The sequence below is a fragment of the Oncorhynchus clarkii genome, chromosome 25 (assembly GCF_045791955.1).
Source record: "Oncorhynchus clarkii lewisi isolate Uvic-CL-2024 chromosome 25, UVic_Ocla_1.0, whole genome shotgun sequence".
Taxonomy (NCBI): Eukaryota; Metazoa; Chordata; class Actinopteri; order Salmoniformes; family Salmonidae; genus Oncorhynchus; species Oncorhynchus clarkii.
The window spans coordinates 33,615,834-33,633,241 of NC_092171.1; the positions used below are offsets into that span (position 1 = coordinate 33,615,834).

Genomic DNA, 17,408 nt, shown 5'->3' on the forward strand with positions numbered 1-17,408 from the left:
CATTCCGATTACAAAGCATTCCGATTACAAAGGAAACACGGTTATTGGTCATTTTCTCGTTTTAAAACATGAGACGAGACATTAACTCAACATCTGACCAGCTACCTGATGGACAGACTTCATTAGGTGTGTTTCAGTTAGGAGCATGCTGCCAATTTAGTCAGGCAAAGCCCACATTATTCTGACATACAGTGCCTTCAGAAAGTATTCAGACCCCTTCACTTTTTCCACATTTTGTTACGTTACAGCCTTATTCTAATATTGATTCAATTGTTTTTCCCCCTCATCAATCTACACACAATACCCCATGATGACATCACAATACCCCATAATGACATCACAATACCCAATAATGACATCACAATACCCCATAACGACAAAGCAAAAACAGGTTAAGAATGTTTTGCTAATCTATAAAATAAAATAAACTGAAATATAACATTTACATAAGTATTCAGACCCTTTACTGAGTACTTTGTTGAAGCACCTTTGGCAGCAATTACAGCATTGAGTCTTCTTGGGAATGATGCTACAAGCTTGGCACACCTGTATTTGTTGAGTTTCTCCCATTCTTCTTTGCAGATCCTCTCAAGCTCTGTCAGGGTAGATGGGGAGCGTTGCTGCACAGCTATAATTCAAGTCCAGGTTCTGGCTGGGCCACTCAAGGACATTCAGAGACTTGTCCTTAAACCACTCTTGCATTGTATTGGCTGTGCGCTTAGGGTCATGTCCTGTTGGAAGGTGAACCTTCGCCCCAGTCTGAGGTCCTGAGCAGACTGGAGCAGGTTTTCATCAAGGATCTCTCTGTACTTTGCTCAGTTCATTTTTGCCTCGATTCTGACTAGTCTCCCACTCCCTGTCGTTGAAAAACATCCCCACAGCATGATGCTGCCACCACCATGCTTCACTGTAGGGATGGTGCCAGGTTTCCTCCAGACGTGAGGCTTGGCATACAGGCCAAAGAGTTCAATCTTGGTTTCATCAGACCAGACAATCGTGTTTCTCGTGGTCTGAGTCTTTAGGTGCCTTTTGGCAAACTCCAAGCAAGCTGTCATGTGCATTTTACTGAGGAGTGGCTTTCGTCTGGCCACTCTACCATAAAGACCTGATTGGTGGATTGCTGCAGAGATGGTTGCCCTTCTAGAAGTTTCTCCCATCTCCACAGAGGAACTCTAGAGCTCTGTCAGAGTGACCATTGGGTTCTTGGTCACCTCCCTGACCAAGGCCCTTCTACCCAGATTGCTCAGTTTTGACGAGAAGCCAGCTCTAGGAAGGATGAGTCTTGGTGGTTCCAGACTTCTCCCATTTAAGAATAATGGAAGCCACTGTGTTCTTGGGGATCTTCAATGCTGCGGAAATGTTTTGGTACCCTTCCCCAGATCTGTGCCTGGACACAATCCTGTCTCGGAGCTGTGCCTGGACACAATCCTGTCTCGGAGCTCTATAGACAATTCCTTCAACCTCATGGCTTGGTTTTAGCTCTGACATGCACTGTCAAATGTTGGACCTTATATAGACAGGTGTGAGCCTTCCAAATCAATTTAAATGTACCACATTTACCAACTTTGCAAACATTTCTAAAAACCTGTTTTCACTTTGTCATTTATGACAAAGTTAATTAATAACTGTCAATAATTAGTGCGACCAAATCATGTGCTGGTGCCACCAACTGAAAAAGTGTAGAACCCTACAGGGTCTCGGCAAGATCAAGTCAGAAGGAAACATACTCTCCACATGGTCCAGTGTTCAGCTCAGTGCTCAACTCCTGAATGTCATCGACTCTCACCACATTAGTCATGTTGAATAAAAAACTCATTATATACAGTACAGCTAAACCATATCTGACTGACTGTGACCTCGTCCTACTTCCCCCATCCATAACGGTTTAGTAATAATAATAAACAGGGGTATTACTAAGCTCTGTGTGTGTGTGTGTGTGTGTGTGGGGGGGGGGGGGGGGGGGGGATATTTAAAGCAGAGGAAAGAAGCAGCAGAAAACAGAAGAATTCAAGCCACATGACTGACTGCTCACTACACCACAGAGGAGTGGACCTCTAGGGTAACAGAAAGCTACGTGACTGACTGCTCACTACACCACAGAGGAGAGGACCTCCAGGGTAACAGAAAGCTACGTGACTGCTCACTACACCACAGAGGAGTGGACCTCCAGGTAACAGAAAGCTACGTGACTGCTCACTACACCACAGAGGAGTGGACCTCCAGGGTAACAGAAAGCTACGTGACTGACTGCTCACTACACCACAGAGGAGTGGACCTCCAGGGTAACAGAAAGCTACGTGACTGACTGCTCACTATACCACAGAGGAGTGGACCTCCAGGGTAACAGAAAGCTACGTGACTGACTGCTCACTACACCACAGAGGAGAGGACCTCCAGGGTAACAGAAAGCTACGTGACTGTGACTGTTCACTTCACCACAGAGGAGTGGACCTCTAGGGTAACAGAAAGCTATGTGACTGTTCACTACACCACAGAGGAGAGGACCTCCAGGGTAACAGAAAGCTACGTGACTGTTCACTACACCACAGAGGAGAGGACCTCCAGGGTAACAGAAAGCTACGTGACTGACTGCTCACTACACCACAGAGGAGTGGACCTCCAGGGTAACAGAAAGCTACGTGACTGACTGCTCACTATACCACAGAGGAGTGGACCTCCAGGGTAACAGAAAGCTACGTGACTGACTGCTCACTACACCACAGAGGAGAGGACCTCCAGGGTAACAGAAAGCTACGTGACTGTGACTGTTCACTTCACCACAGAGGAGTGGACCTCTAGGGTAACAGAAAGCTATGTGACTGTTCACTACACCACAGAGGAGAGGACCTCCAGGGTAACAGAAAGCTACGTGACTGTTCACTACACCACAGAGGAGAGGACCTCCAGGGTAACAGAAAGCTACGTGACTGACTGCTCACTACACCAAAGAGGAGTGGACCTCCAGGTAACAGAAAGCTACGTGACTGCTCACTACACCACAGAGGAGAGGACCTCCAGGGTAACAGAAAGCTACGTGACTGTTCACTACACCACAGAGGAGAGGACCTCCAGGGTAACAGAAAGCTACGTGACTGACTGCTCACTACACCACAGAGGAGTGGACCTCCAGGTAACAGAAAGCTACGTGACTGCTCACTACACCACAGAGGAGTGGACCTCCAGGGTAACAGAAAGCTACATGACTGTGACTGCTCACTACACCACAGAGGAGTGGTCCTCCAGGGTAACAGAAAGCTACATGACTGTGACTGCTCACTACACCACAGAGGAGTGGCTAACAGAAAGCTACATGACTGACTGCTCACTACACCACAGAGGAGTGGACCTCCAGGTAACAGAAAGCTACGTGACTGCTCACTACACCACAGAGGAGTGGACCTCCAGGGTAACAGAAAGCTACATGACTGTGACTGCTCACTACACCACAGAGGAGTGGACCTCCAGGGTAACAGAAAGCTACATGACTGACTGCTCACTACACCACAGAGGAGTGGACCTCCAGGTAACAGAAAGCTACGTGACTGCTCACTACACCACAGAGGAGTGGACCTCCAAGGTAACAGAAAGCTACATGACTGTGACTGCTCACTACACCACAGAGGAGTGGTCCTCCAGGGTAACAGAAAGCTACATGACTGACTGCTCACTACACCACAGAGGAGTGGACCTCCAGGGTAACAGAAAGCTATGTGACTGACTGCTCACTACTCCACAGAGGAGTGGACCTCCAGGTAACAGAAAGCTACGTGACTGACTGCTCACTACACCACAGAGGAGTGGACCTCCAGGGTAACAGAAAGCTACGTGACTGACTGCTCACTACTCCACAGAGGAGTGGACCTCCAGGTAACAGAAAGCTACGTGACTGACTGCTCACTACACCACAGAGGAGTGGACCTCCAGGGTAACAGAAAGCTACGTGACTGTGACTGCTCACTACATCACAGAGGAATGGACCTCCAGGGTAACAGAAAGCTACGTGACTGCTCACTACACCACAGAGGAGAGGACCTCCAGGGTAACAGAAAGCTACGTGACTGCTCACTACACCACAGAGGAGTGGACCTCCAAGGTAACAGAAAGCTACATGACTGACTGCTCACTACACCACAGAGGAGTGGACCTCCAGGGTAACAGAAAGCTACGTGACTGCTCACTACACCACAGAGGAGTGGACCTCCAGGTAACAGAAAGCTACGTGACTGACTGCTCACTACACCACAGAGGAGTGGACCTCCAGGGTAACAGAAAGCTACGTGACTGTGAATGCTCACTACACCACAGAGGAGTGGACCTCCAGGGTAACAGAAAGCTACGTGACTGACTGCTCACTACTCCACAGAGGAGTGGACCTCCAGGTAACAGAAAGCTACGTGACTGACTGCTCACTACACCACAGAGGAGTGGACCTCCAGGGTAACAGAAAGCTACGTGACTGTGACTGCTCACTACACCACAGAGGAGTGGACCTCCAGGGTAACAGAAAGCTACGTGACTGCTCACTACACCACAGAGGAGAGGACCTCCAGGTAACAGAAAGCTACGTGACTGACTGCTCACTACACCACAGAGGAGTGGACCAGGGTAACAGAAAGCTACATGACTGTGACTGCTCACTACACCAGAGGAGTGGACCTCCAGGGTAACGGAAAGCTACGTGACTGACTGCTCACTACACCACAGAGGAGTGGACCTCCAGGGTAACAGAAAGCTACGTGACTGACTGCTCACTACACCACAGAGGAGTGGACCTCCAGGGTAACAGAAAGCTACATGACTGACTGCTCACTACACCAAAGAGGAGTGGACCTCTAGGGTAACAGAAAGCTATGTGACTGTGACTGCTCACTACACCACAGAGGAGTGGACCTCCAGGGTAACAGAAAGCTACGTGACTGACTGCTCACTACACCACAGAGGAGTGGACCTCCAGGTAACAGAAAGCTACGTGACTGCTCACTACACCACAGAGGAGTGGACCTCTAGGGTAACAGAAAGCTACGTGACTGCTCACTACACCACAGAGGAGAGGACCTCCAGGGTAACAGAAAGCTACGTGACTGCTCACTACACCACAGAGGAGTGGACCTCCAGGGTAACAGAAAGCTACGTGACTGACTGCTCACTACACCACAGAGGAGAGGACCTCTAGGGTAACAGAAAGCTACGTGACTGACTGCTCACTACACCACAGAGGAGAGGACCTCCAGGGTAACAGAAAGCTACATGACTGTAAGCACAGAGGAGTGGACCTCCAGGGTAACGGAAAGCTACATGACTGTGACTGCTCACTACACCACAGAGGAGTGGGAGATGTCCGGTGCTACAGACACGCCCCCTCTATGAGAGTCACACAGGCACAAATCCTGCGCAGGTACAGCTAGGAGCAGTAGCAGAGTTGAAGCTAGAGAGGCCCAATAACAATATCCCAAACACCTCAGATAATGCCAAGAACCAAGTAAATGCAGTGATAGAGGCTGGACTGAGGCCACAGATAGCTTGCTTTGCACTTGTGATCAATTTAGGATCCCAAAGGGGAATCTCAGGTAACCAGATGGACCGCCTCCTTGGGAGGATCAGGAAGGTGGTTTCCTTTTTACACCGAAGAACAACAGCCACTCATGTGCTTAAGACCAAGCAGGAAATGTTACAGCTACCAACCCACAAGCTCATACACCATGTCACAACATGGAAATTCACTTTGACATGTTGGAGCTCTATCTTGAGCAGCAGACAGCTGTATACTCTGCACTGACAGACAAGACCCTGAAAAAACATAAAGACATCGTCACCTTGTCTGATGATGATGTGAAAGTAGCAGAGGAGGTCCTCCAGGTGATCAAACCCCACAAAACAGTTACAAACCTACTGAGCACTGAAACTGCACTGTCTGTGTCCATGATCCTACCTCTGAAAACAAGGATTCTGCAATCCATGGCCCCAAGTGAGGAAGACAGCACCATCACTAGAGATGTCAAGGCTGCCATTAGAGAGGACCTGAACCCCAGATACCCCCCTAATGTACAGGACTACGTTCATAGATCTATTGCACTGGATCCAAGGTTCGAGTCCCTGCCTGTTCGAGTCCCTGCCTGTTCGAGTCCCTGCCTGTTCGAGTCCCTGCCTGCTCGAGTCCCTGCCTGCTCGAGTCCCTGCCTGCTCGAGTCCCTGCCTGCTCGAGTCCCTGCCTGCTCGAGTCCCTGCCTGCTCGAGTCCCTGCCTGCTCGAGTCCCTGCCTGCTCGAGTCCCTGCACTACGCCGGAGGACAGAGGATTGTGGCCACTGAAGAGGTAAAAAAAATGATAAGTCAATAACTTAAATAATAAATATAGTGCAGTCTAATGTTAATCTATTCATACAGTCCTCCCGACTGTATGTAATGAAACCTAAGATTACCTGGGGTACCGATGTAAGAAATAACACGTACAAAAACAAAAACCTGCATAGTTTCCTAGGAACGCCAAGCGAGGCGGCCATCTCTGTCGGCGCCGGAAGTAGAAACATGACCGAATACAAACAGTGTAGCTATTCCCTCCGCAAGGCAATCAAACAAGCTAAGTGTCACTATAGAGGCAAAGTAGAGTAGCAATTCAACGGCTCAGACACAAGAGGTATGTGGCAGGGTCTACAGTCAATCACGGATACCAAAAAGAAAAATTCAATCAATCCTTATCCCAGTCTGCTGTTCCAACATGCTTCAAGAGGGCGGCCATTGATCCTGTTCCCAAGAAAGCTAAGGTAACTGAGCTAAACGACTACCAACCGTAGCACTCACTTCCGTCATCATGAAGTGCTTTGAGAGACTAGTCAAGGACCATATCACCTCCAGCATACCTGACACCCTAGACCCACTCCAATTTGCTTACCGCCCCAATAGGTCCACAGATGACGCAACCGCAACCACACTGCACACTGCCCTAACCCATCTGGAAGACCTATGTGAGAATGTTGACTACAGCTCAGCATTTAACACCATAGTACCCTCCAAACTCATCATCAAGCTCGAGACCCTGGCTCGCGACCCCGCCCTGTGCAACTGGGTACTGGACATCCTGACGGGCCGCCCCCAGGTGGTGAGGGCATGTAACAACATCTCCACCCCACTGATCCTCAACACTGGGGCCCCACAAGGGTGCGTTCTGATCCCTCTCCTGTACTCGCTGTTCACCCACGACTGCGTGGCCATGCACGCCTCCAACTCAATCATCAAGTTTGCGGACGACACTACAGTGGTAGGCTTGATTACCAACAACGACGAGACGGCCTACAGGGAGGAGATGAGGGCCCTCGGAGTGTGGTGTCAGGAAAATAACCTCACACTCAACGTCAACAAAACTAAGGAGATGATTGTGGACTTCAGGAAACAGCAGCGTGAGGTGAGCACACCCTATCCACATCGATGGGACAGTAGTGAAGAGGGTAGTAAGTTTTAAGTTCCTCGGTGTACACATCACGGACAAACTGAATTGGTCCACCCACACAGACAGCGTTGTGAAGAAGGCGCAGCAGCCCCTCTTCAACCTCAGGAGGTTGAAGAAATTCGGCTTGTCACCAAAAGCACTCAAACTTCTACAGATGCACAATCGAGAGCATCCTGCAGGGCTGTTTCACCACCTGTTACGACAACTGCTCCGCCCACAACCGTAAGGCTCTCCAGAGGGTAGAGAGGTCTGCACAACGCATCACCGGGGGCAAACTACCTGCCCTCCAGGACACCTACAGCACCTGTCACATGGTTGTCACAGGAAGGCCAAAAAGATCATCAAGGACAACAACCACCCGAGCCACTGCCTGTTCACCCCGCTATCATCCAGAAGGCGAGGTCAGTACAGGTGCATCAAAGCAGGGAACGAGAGACTGAAAAACAGCTTCTATCTCAAGGCCATCAGACTGTTAAACAGCCATCACTAACATTGAGTGGCTGCTGCCAACATACTGACTCAAATCTCTAGCCACTTTAATAATTAAAAATTGGATATAATAAATGTATCACTTGTCACTTAAACAATACCACTTTATGTAATGTTTACATATCCTACATTACTCATCTCATATGTATATACTGTACTCTATACCATCTACTGCATCTTGCCTATGCCGCACGGCCATTGCTCATCCATATATTTTTATGTACATATTCTTATTAATTCCTTTACACTTGTGTGTATAAGGTAGTTGTTGTGAAATTGTTAGATTACTTTTTAGATATTACTGCATGGTCGGAACTAGAAGCACAAGCATTTCGCTACACTCGCATTAACATGTGCTAACCATGTGTATGTGACAAATAAAATTTGATTTACATATAAAGTGGGAAAAACAGTATGTAAACATTATTAACGTGACCAGTGTTCAATGACTATGGGGCATGAGTTCCAGATGGAATTAGCTGTCTGCCTTCCTTCACTGACAGCCCGGTCTTATAGGTGTTACAGATACAATATCTGATCACAGATCAGCCAACAAAAGGCTTTAGAGAGGTTATACACAATAATTACAGATCTGTGGTGTTGAATATCCAAACAGACAAGATGCCACACGTGTCACTATCAACACGTCCTCTCACCTCATCAACTCTTCAAAGGGGGAGACACCCTGGACGCAAACTGTTACAGACCTATATCCATCCTGCCCTGCCTATCTAAGGTCTTCGAAAGCCAAGTCAACAAACAGGTCACCGAACATCTCGAATCCCACTGTACCTTCTCCGCTGTGCAATCTGGTTTCCGAGCCGGTCACGGGTGCACCTCAGCCACGCTCAAGGTACTAAACGATATCATAACCGCCATCGATAAAAGACAGTACTGTGCAGCCGTCTTCATCGACCTTGCCAAGGCTTTCGACTCTGTCAATCACCATATTCTTATCGGCAGACTCAGTAGCCTCGGTTTTTCGGATGACTGCCTTGCCTGGTTCACCAACTACTTTGCAGACAGAGTTCAGAGTGTCAAATCGGAGGGCATGCTGTCCGGTCCTCTGGCAGTCTATGGGGGTGCCACAGGGTTCAATTCTCGGGCCGACTCTTTTCTCTGTATACATCAATGATGTCGCTCTTGCTGCTGGTGAGTCTCTGATCCACCTCTACGCAGACGACACCATTCTGTATACTTCTGGCCCTTCCTTGCACACACTGTGCTATCTAACCTCCAAACGAGCTTCAATGCCATACAACACTCCTTCCGTGGCCTCCAACTGCTTTTAAACGCTAGTAAAACCAAATGCATGCTTTTCAACCGTTCGCTGCCTGCACCCGCACGCCCGACTAGCATCACCACCCTGGATGGTTCCGACCTAGAATATGTAAACATCTAGGTACCTAGGTGTCTGGCTAGACTGTAAACTCTCCTTCCAGACTCATATCAAACATCTCCAATCGAAAATCAAATCTAGAGTCGGCTTTCTATTCCGTAACAAAGCTTCCTTCACTCACGCCGCCAAACTTACCCTAGTAAAACTGACTATCCTACCGATCCTCGACTTCGGCGATGTCATCTACAAAATAGCTTCCAATACTCTACTCAGCAAACTGGATGCAGTTTATCACAGTGGCATCTGTTTTGTTTCTAAAGCACCTTATACCACCCACCACTGCGACCTGTATGCTCTAGTCGGCTGGCCCTCGCTACATATTCGTCGCCAGACCCACTGGCTTCAGGTCATCTACAAGTCCATGCTAGGTAAAGCTCCGCCTTATCTCAGTTCACTGGTCACGATGGCAACACCCACCCGTAGCACGCGCTCCAGCAGGTGTATCTCACTGATCATCCCTAAAGCCAACACCTCATTTGGCCGCCTTTCGTTCCAGTTCTCTGCTGCCTGTGACTGGAACGAATTGCAAAAATCGCTGAAGTTGGAGACTTTTATCTCCCTCACCAACTTCAAACATCTGCTATCTGAGCAGCTAACCGATCGCTGCAGCTGTACATAGTCTATCGGTAAATAGTCCACCCAATTTTACCTACCTCATCCCCATACTGTTTATATTTATTTACTTTTCTGCTCTTTTGCACACCAATATCTCTACCTGTACATGACCATCTGATCATTTATCACTCCAGTGTTAATCTGCAAAATTGTAATTATTCGCATACCTCCTCATGCCTTTTGCACACAATGTATATAGACTATTTTTTTCTACTATGTTATTGACTTGTTTATTGTTTACTCCATGTGTAACTCTGTGTTGTCTGTTCACACTGCTATGCTTTATCTTGGGCAGGTCGCAGTTGTAAATGAGAACTTGTTCTCAACTAGCCTACCTGGTTAAATAAAGGTGAAATAAATAAAAAATAATAATAAATTAAAAAAACACGTCCTCTCACCTCATCAACACGTCCTCTCACCTCAACACGTTCAAACTTCTTTCATTGCTGGCAGACAGACTTGGGTTGGTTGTTCAAGGTCATTTGTCTGAAAAGTCTCAACAAACTCATAGTCTTTGTAAAAGGTTGAACACAGACAAAACTCTTCTGCTACTTACACACATAGGAGATATGGTGATATCAACACGCAACTGAGGCTGTTATGCAAAGGCAGGCGGGGGGAGAGAAAGCGGAGACTGAGCATGTAGCATAGCATCAGGTTGTGATCAGTGCTTTGAACAGCAAAGAAACAGGGGCTGTCAGGCAGACGGTCTACTCTACTCATCCTGGAAGAATCTTTGATGCCAAACGCAGCTCCTTCAGATGGAACGTTAAGAACCAGAAGACTTTTTGAAAGGTTTTTATTTTCTGTTTCTCACACAACAAGTTGTTTTTTTATTTTGTTTATTAAGGATAATACCGCCACAAAATTCTAAATAACTCAGACACACTGCATTTTCACTCGCTGGACTATAGGAGGCTAAACATAAAATATGACAGACAGATCGGGTGGACAGGACAGATACAGATCGGGTGATGCACAGATCAGAAGGACAGACAGACCGTCGAACAGATAGCAGACTGATCAGCTGGATCGACAGAGAGACAGCACCATTTCTTAGGCTACTACTAAAGTCCCATCACACGCTGCATATCCCTGACCAACACAAATGAAGCACACCACTCACCTTAAACACACACACACCTGCAAGGACAATTAGCATAGCTGCCACTACACACAAACACACACACACACACCTGACAAGGCCCATTATCATAGCTGCCAGCCACTAGACACACAGCAGGTTTTGGTTTCACTACACCACAGGAGCTGTCTCAGTTAAACACAGAGATACTGTACTGTCAGGCTGGTAGGATATATGGTGCTTTCACCTGCCCAATACACACAGACAGGCCCAATACACACACACACACACACACACACACTTTGTAATAATAAATCATAGTAAATTCTTATTTTAAAACCCAGGACTACTGTATGTCTAATTGAGAACATACAGTAGACAGACTATACTAATACAGTAACATCAGAAGCCCCGGCCACACACACAGTTCTGACAAGCTCAGTTTGCCTGTTATAGAAATGGGTAAGAAAATGTGTAGTCTGCCACTGAACCCTTCCATTGGCATTTCCCAGTGAGAGGCTTCACAGAGGGAATCCTGAGATCTATGTTTGAGGAAAGACCATATGGAGAGCAGACAGGACCGATGGCATTTAATGTTGGGAGAAAACAGCCCTTTTAGCTAAGAGCTAGTGTTCACCTCTTCAAGTAGGATTGTAGACACTATCACTATCATTCACATTAGTCATCAACAGTAAAATACTGATGTACTAGTCAAATGAGTAGCCTATATTAGTATTTTCTATTTGCATACAAAATCCACAATCTTAACAGCTCATAATAACTGCAAGACTCATTGGGCTGTCTGAAGGTCAAAGGTGAAACCAATGTATTTCAGTCACTCTGAAGCAGACATGTTGGGGGGGGGGGCAGCATTCAGGCTTGCAAATGGTCAAGCACTGCTTACTTTCCACAGATAAGCATCTGCTTCAGCAAGATGTCATAAATAAAGCTGAAGAACTCTTTCGACTGAAGGTAGAAAGAGTAATTATGCCTAATGATGAACGCCGCTAAAAGAGCGGTAGCGGTACATGTCATTTGGGAAAACCCCTACGCCCCACCCATCGTATCACAATCAAAAAAATCCTTAGATATTTCTTGAATAAACCGCTGCCCTGATACGCTCCATTTCAGCACCACAATTCAATGGACAGCGCCTAACCTGAATCTTGGGGGCGGGGTGGGGTACTCGTGTGTGATAGCAATCTGACTACCGCGGAGGACTATAGTTAAGAACGTGTGTGTGTCACGAAGCATGACAGGCACGTTACTTTTGTGCACAGAGGCAGTGGAATGCCAATGTTGTCCAACGGAGTCGTCTTTTACCTATTATTCTTGCCATATAAAACGGGTCCGGTGAGTGGGACAGGGATAGCAAGCTCAGTAGCCAGAGTCTTGCCTTTGGATTTAAAAAAAGCGATTATACTCCACGGCTGGCTATAGGGACTACAGCTGCACCAAAATACAGCTCCATTTTGTCATGCATCCAAATTAAATCTATTTCAACAGTCATCTGTATTGTGTGGTGCGGCTATATATAACTAGCAATCCGAATGAAAATGACACGCTCGAGAACAAATTACGTCGCAACCTTCCCACACTAAAACTGATGCAATCTATCTGAAATATTTGCTTATTTTCCATATGAATTGCAATACTAACTTGGCAAACACCACATAATTCGATAACAGTATAGCTTAGCAACAATGCTGAAAATAAGCTAATGTAAGAATTCATTCTCATATATGCAGATCTCATATTCGAGTCCGTGACACTGGCATAACCTGGCTCGTGCTGCTCTGCTTTGCCAGGCTAGTTGCTTTTACCTTGCGTACAATACATGAATTATTCAAATCACTAAACAGTTTTCACCTTCATGGATATATCGTGTTTCTTGCGTATGAAAACCACTGAAAGGATGCACATTTTAGAATATATACAAAGACAAACCTTTGTAAATCACCAGCGGTACAGAAGTCAAGAACACGGTCAAGCAGTGAGTGGCAGCAAGTTAACCGTTTGACAGGCTCGAGAAGCCGATACAAGATAGCCACAGCTCAGCTAGCTAGCTGGCCACAACCCGGTGGAGAGCAAGACAGCAAAGACAATCATATACAATTAACACACAAGGGTAGCCGGAGGTGGCAACAAACGTTTTAGACAGATTTGGAAATTACCCGTTAGAATTCCAACTCGTATTTGGTGGTCGTGGTTGGTTAAAATCATCCCTTCCGACGCCATGTTTACCACCGCTCTCGCCAGTACTGAGGATCCAGAGATAATCAATGGCAGAGCGCATCGAACGAGGGGGAGGCGGATCAGAGAGGAAAAGGCAAAGCGAGAGGATTTACTCCACCCAAAATCTGTCCTCGTGAGATAAGCCTTTTTTTGTATGGAGGTCTATGAGAGTGTCGAATTACGCTAGCCTTATTTGATCGAATAGATGTTTTGTAATGTTTAGGCTGTTACAAATGTACTGACATAAGTGGATGCACGTGGCATTCCGGCAACTTTAAGTTTGCCTGTTGTCTGGCCTCACGTTGGCTAGAACTGTCCCACCTGATCTCGCCTGTCTTCCATCGTTGAAGACAATATTTCCATTGTTAGAGGGGTTACTCGAATATCTTGTCAATATCAGATATACTTTTTGGGAACATAATGGGGGCTAGGCTAGAGAAGCCGAGCTCAGATCATGCAGAAGGATGAGGTTCATAGACACATTTATATTTAGAATCAACCCTGTTCTTTACTGTGCGTGGGCAGTCAGAAAGGACTCTTTGTACAGATATGTGAATGCATGCATTCCTGTGGAAACCCTTACAAGTAGTCTGGATCCAAAATGGGAGGTGCTTACAGGCCTACTGCCCATAATTGAATTATCTTAGTGGTGTCTTCTTTGCATGTAGGTCTACTACTGTCTCTTCTAAGATGCCCAGGTTTTAATGACACAGGGAGTCAGTACTTGCTCTGTAACCTCAACATCGCTGGTTAAAGCTCCGTGACGGAGCTGTTCACTCTGTCGCGACACTGGTGGCAGAAGTGGGATTGTCCCAGTGGTTTTTGGGCATTTGTGTGGGACACCTCTAAAATGGCTAAATAATAAGATTCTAAATACTATTTCATCACACTTTATTTGGATAGTCTGTATACGAGCTGTTGATAATCAACTGCTTGCTAAGGTTACGGTTAGGGTTAGGTTAGAGCTAGGGTAAGGGTTAAGTTCAGGGTTTAGGTTAAGGGTTAAGGTTAGTTGATACGTTACTGATCGTCTGTAGATAGTCTGTTAAGCATCTACAAATGGACTATCCAAATATCAAATGTATTGATAGAGCCCTTTTTACATCAGCAGATGTCACAAAGTGCTATACAGAAACCCAGCCTAAAACCCCAAACAGCAAGCAATGCAGATGTAGAAGCACGATGGCTAGGAAAAACTCTAGAAAGGCAGGAACCCACCTAGAGAGGAACCAGGCTCTGAGGGGTGGCCTGTCGTCTTCTGGCTGTGCTGGGTGAAGATTATGGCCATTTAAGGCCAGAGTGTTCTTTAAGATGTTCTAACGTTCATAGATGACAAAATAAAGTGTTACCTACTGTTTTATACCATGCTGTAATATAAAGTGTTACTATAATAAGATCAATGGATTCTCAGAAGAAAAATACAGCCATTAGTATGACCTCCTTGATGCTGCCGCCAAAAAACAGGTCATTTAAGATGGGTTAACCTGATTATAGATCAGACCAGTGAGCCTCTATGGTGGCTACTCCTGTTCAGGCCCCAGATCAACAGAGGGGACTAATAGAGACAGTCTGGAGAGAAGCAAGGGTCTTCAGTCTGCTAGGAAGAGAAGGCCTGCAGAGTCCTGCTTTCTTTCTCTCTTTTCACAAACAAACACAGAGACACAGAGATAGAGACAGAGAGAGAGAGAGAGAGGGAGAGAAACACACACACACACTGTTTGGAGCCTGCCAAGAAACAGGGAATTTATCATTTAGTATGACCAGCCAGACATATCCTCCTGGATCACAGGAACAAGGCCATCTATAGTCTCTGAAGTCACTATGCAACTTAAATGACAGCGTTTCTTTGATGCTATGCTCTGTCCCTAGTTTGTTGTTGTAGGGAGATGACACATGGGATGTTACAGGGCCAACATGTTATTTTTTGTGCTATACTTTTTAAAACGATGTTATGGCAGGACACTAAAGGCTCTTACCATACAGAGAAGAGACATGTAGATAACCATTGACATGTTCCTGTCTTGTTATATTTGCTACTCTAACAGTTCGTTCCCCAACTCCCTTTTAGTATTGGAACACAATAGTTACTTACTCTCAGCTCCAGACTGCATAGGGCAGTTTAGTTAACAGTAACCCAGGGCCAGGCTTCCAATGTTAAGTTTTACCCTTTTTGACAAAAGCATAGTCAAAAATTGTAACGGTCGTCGTCTGATGAGGAAGAATCGGACCAAAGCGCAGCATGGAAAGTGTTCATGACTTTTATTAAACTGAAACAGTCCTGTCAGGTGCAGAACACTAAACAGAAAACAAGTACCCACAAAACATAGGTGGGGAAAAAGCTACCTAAGTATGGTTCCCAATCAGAGACAACGATGGTCAGCTGTCCCTGATTGAGAATCATACATGGCCAAAACAAAGAAATACAAAACATAGAAAAAAGTACATAGAATGCCAACCGCAAATCACACCCTGACCAAACCAAAATAGAGACATAAAAAGCTCAGGGCGTGACAAAAATGAGATTGCTCCTGAGTGTCTTTACTGTACATGTTCCACCTAACTAATGCATTGCTTTTAAATGTGACCATGGATTGGAAAAATTAAACAATATTCTTAAGAATGGTTTACCCTATAAGCTACAATTAGAAAAAAAAGGTGCTATCTAGAACCTAAAAGTGTAGAGGTCAGTTCTCCTATGGAAGGTCCATGTTTAGTAGGACTGACCATAAGGGACCATATCTATGCTCAGGGAAACCCAGAACCACTGAAGCCTAGCTGCATAATTATCACCAGTGCAATGTTACATGTAAAGTCAGCTAAGGGTCTCCCAGGACAGCTACAGGGCTCCCGTGGGTCATTACTTCACCCCTCTAAAAGGCCAAAATGTAGTAGCGTCCCAAATGACACCCTGTTCCCTATATAGTGCTCTATTTATGTAGTGCACTACGTAGGGAATAGGGTACTACCAGAGCTGCAGCCATAGGCAGCCATCTTCTGCTGCCACTGGGCACAAATCACCATATGCTGATGTCAGAAGGATTGTGGGTACTGGCTAGTGGGTACTGGCTATCTGGGCACATTTTTCTACTACTGTAGCAGGTCTGAAAAGTACTAGCCTCATGCTAGCTTAAATTCCATCCCTGGCCACAGCCATAGCATCCAGTAAGAAAAGGGACAGTCCCTTTGCCTAACATAATGGATTTTTCTACAGAATAAAATCATCTCTTTCATGAATCAAAGATCAAGCATTCAGACTATCTTAACACATTAAATCCATGTAGAATTGAGAGGTCAAAGGCCAGATTTGATGTCACATGTTTTTCACACCTAATAACTAGTCCTGTGTGAGGACAAAAGACCACACTTTCCTCACATGGCAGCCATGAAAATCTCTTACCATGTGACCCTGACAGCCACTCCTCCACTTTGAAACCACAAACTGAAAAACCTTAATTCACAGAAATTCCTCAAGAGTTGAGCTATAAATGAACATAGAGTATGTTTCCAGTGGTCTGTTCCGGGGCCAGATTACATTATTCTACTATTCACAAACATATGAATCTGAACAACCCTGCAGTTAATCTAACTACCGAGGGGGCCATGCTGCTTTGCTGCCAGACCTGCCATATCTCTTTCCGCTTCCTCCCTTCTCATTTCTTCTTCTGCTCTCTCTCTCCTCTCAATACTAAAGTTGTTCCGTTCTCCTGTCGTTGTGCTTTTAACCATCTCCAATCCAAATCGATGAGTATTTGAGCCTTTACACAAATAACACTCAAAAATATATGCCATTGGCCAACAGCTTGAGGAGAATGTTTGAAACAATATGCATTTCATCAGCCCATCCCCTGCCCCGCCCCTTAGTAGCTTAGTAGTATATTACATAGAGAAATTAGAGTTGTGGAGTTTGGAGAGACTGTCTGAAATACATGTATTAACGTAACTTTTTTTTTGGTAATATAAGCCATTTAATTCCACGCATCGCTGAAATTTACATTTAAATTAAATTGGCTTGGGGCCAGTAGATGAGCTGTCCCCAGACACAATGTGGTGGGCGCTGCTGTGGTTCTTATTTACTGATCTGTCGTCTCACACGCTGTCCCAAATGGTACTTTATTCCCTATATAGTGCACTACTTTTATCCAGA

General features: G+C 45.9%; 1 protein-coding gene across 14 annotated transcripts in view; it reads right to left on the minus strand.

The window, feature by feature from the left end:
* LOC139383688 (gephyrin a) overlaps positions 1–13,304 on the minus strand; it is a 124,076-nt gene extending 110,772 nt beyond the window's left edge. For 9 of the 14 annotated variants that reach the window (XM_071128239.1, XM_071128231.1, XM_071128241.1 and 6 more), the window contains exon 1: positions 13,204–13,285. In XM_071128239.1, coding sequence (XP_070984340.1) covers positions 13,204–13,267 — 64 coding nt within the window. In that variant the 5' untranslated portion in view covers positions 13,268–13,285. Of the gene's footprint in view, positions 1–13,203 lie in introns of all 14 variants that reach the window. The other 5 variants (XM_071128242.1, XM_071128235.1, XM_071128243.1 and 2 more) reach the window with 2 other exon arrangements.
* Between the last annotated feature and the right edge of the window lie 4,104 nt (positions 13,305–17,408).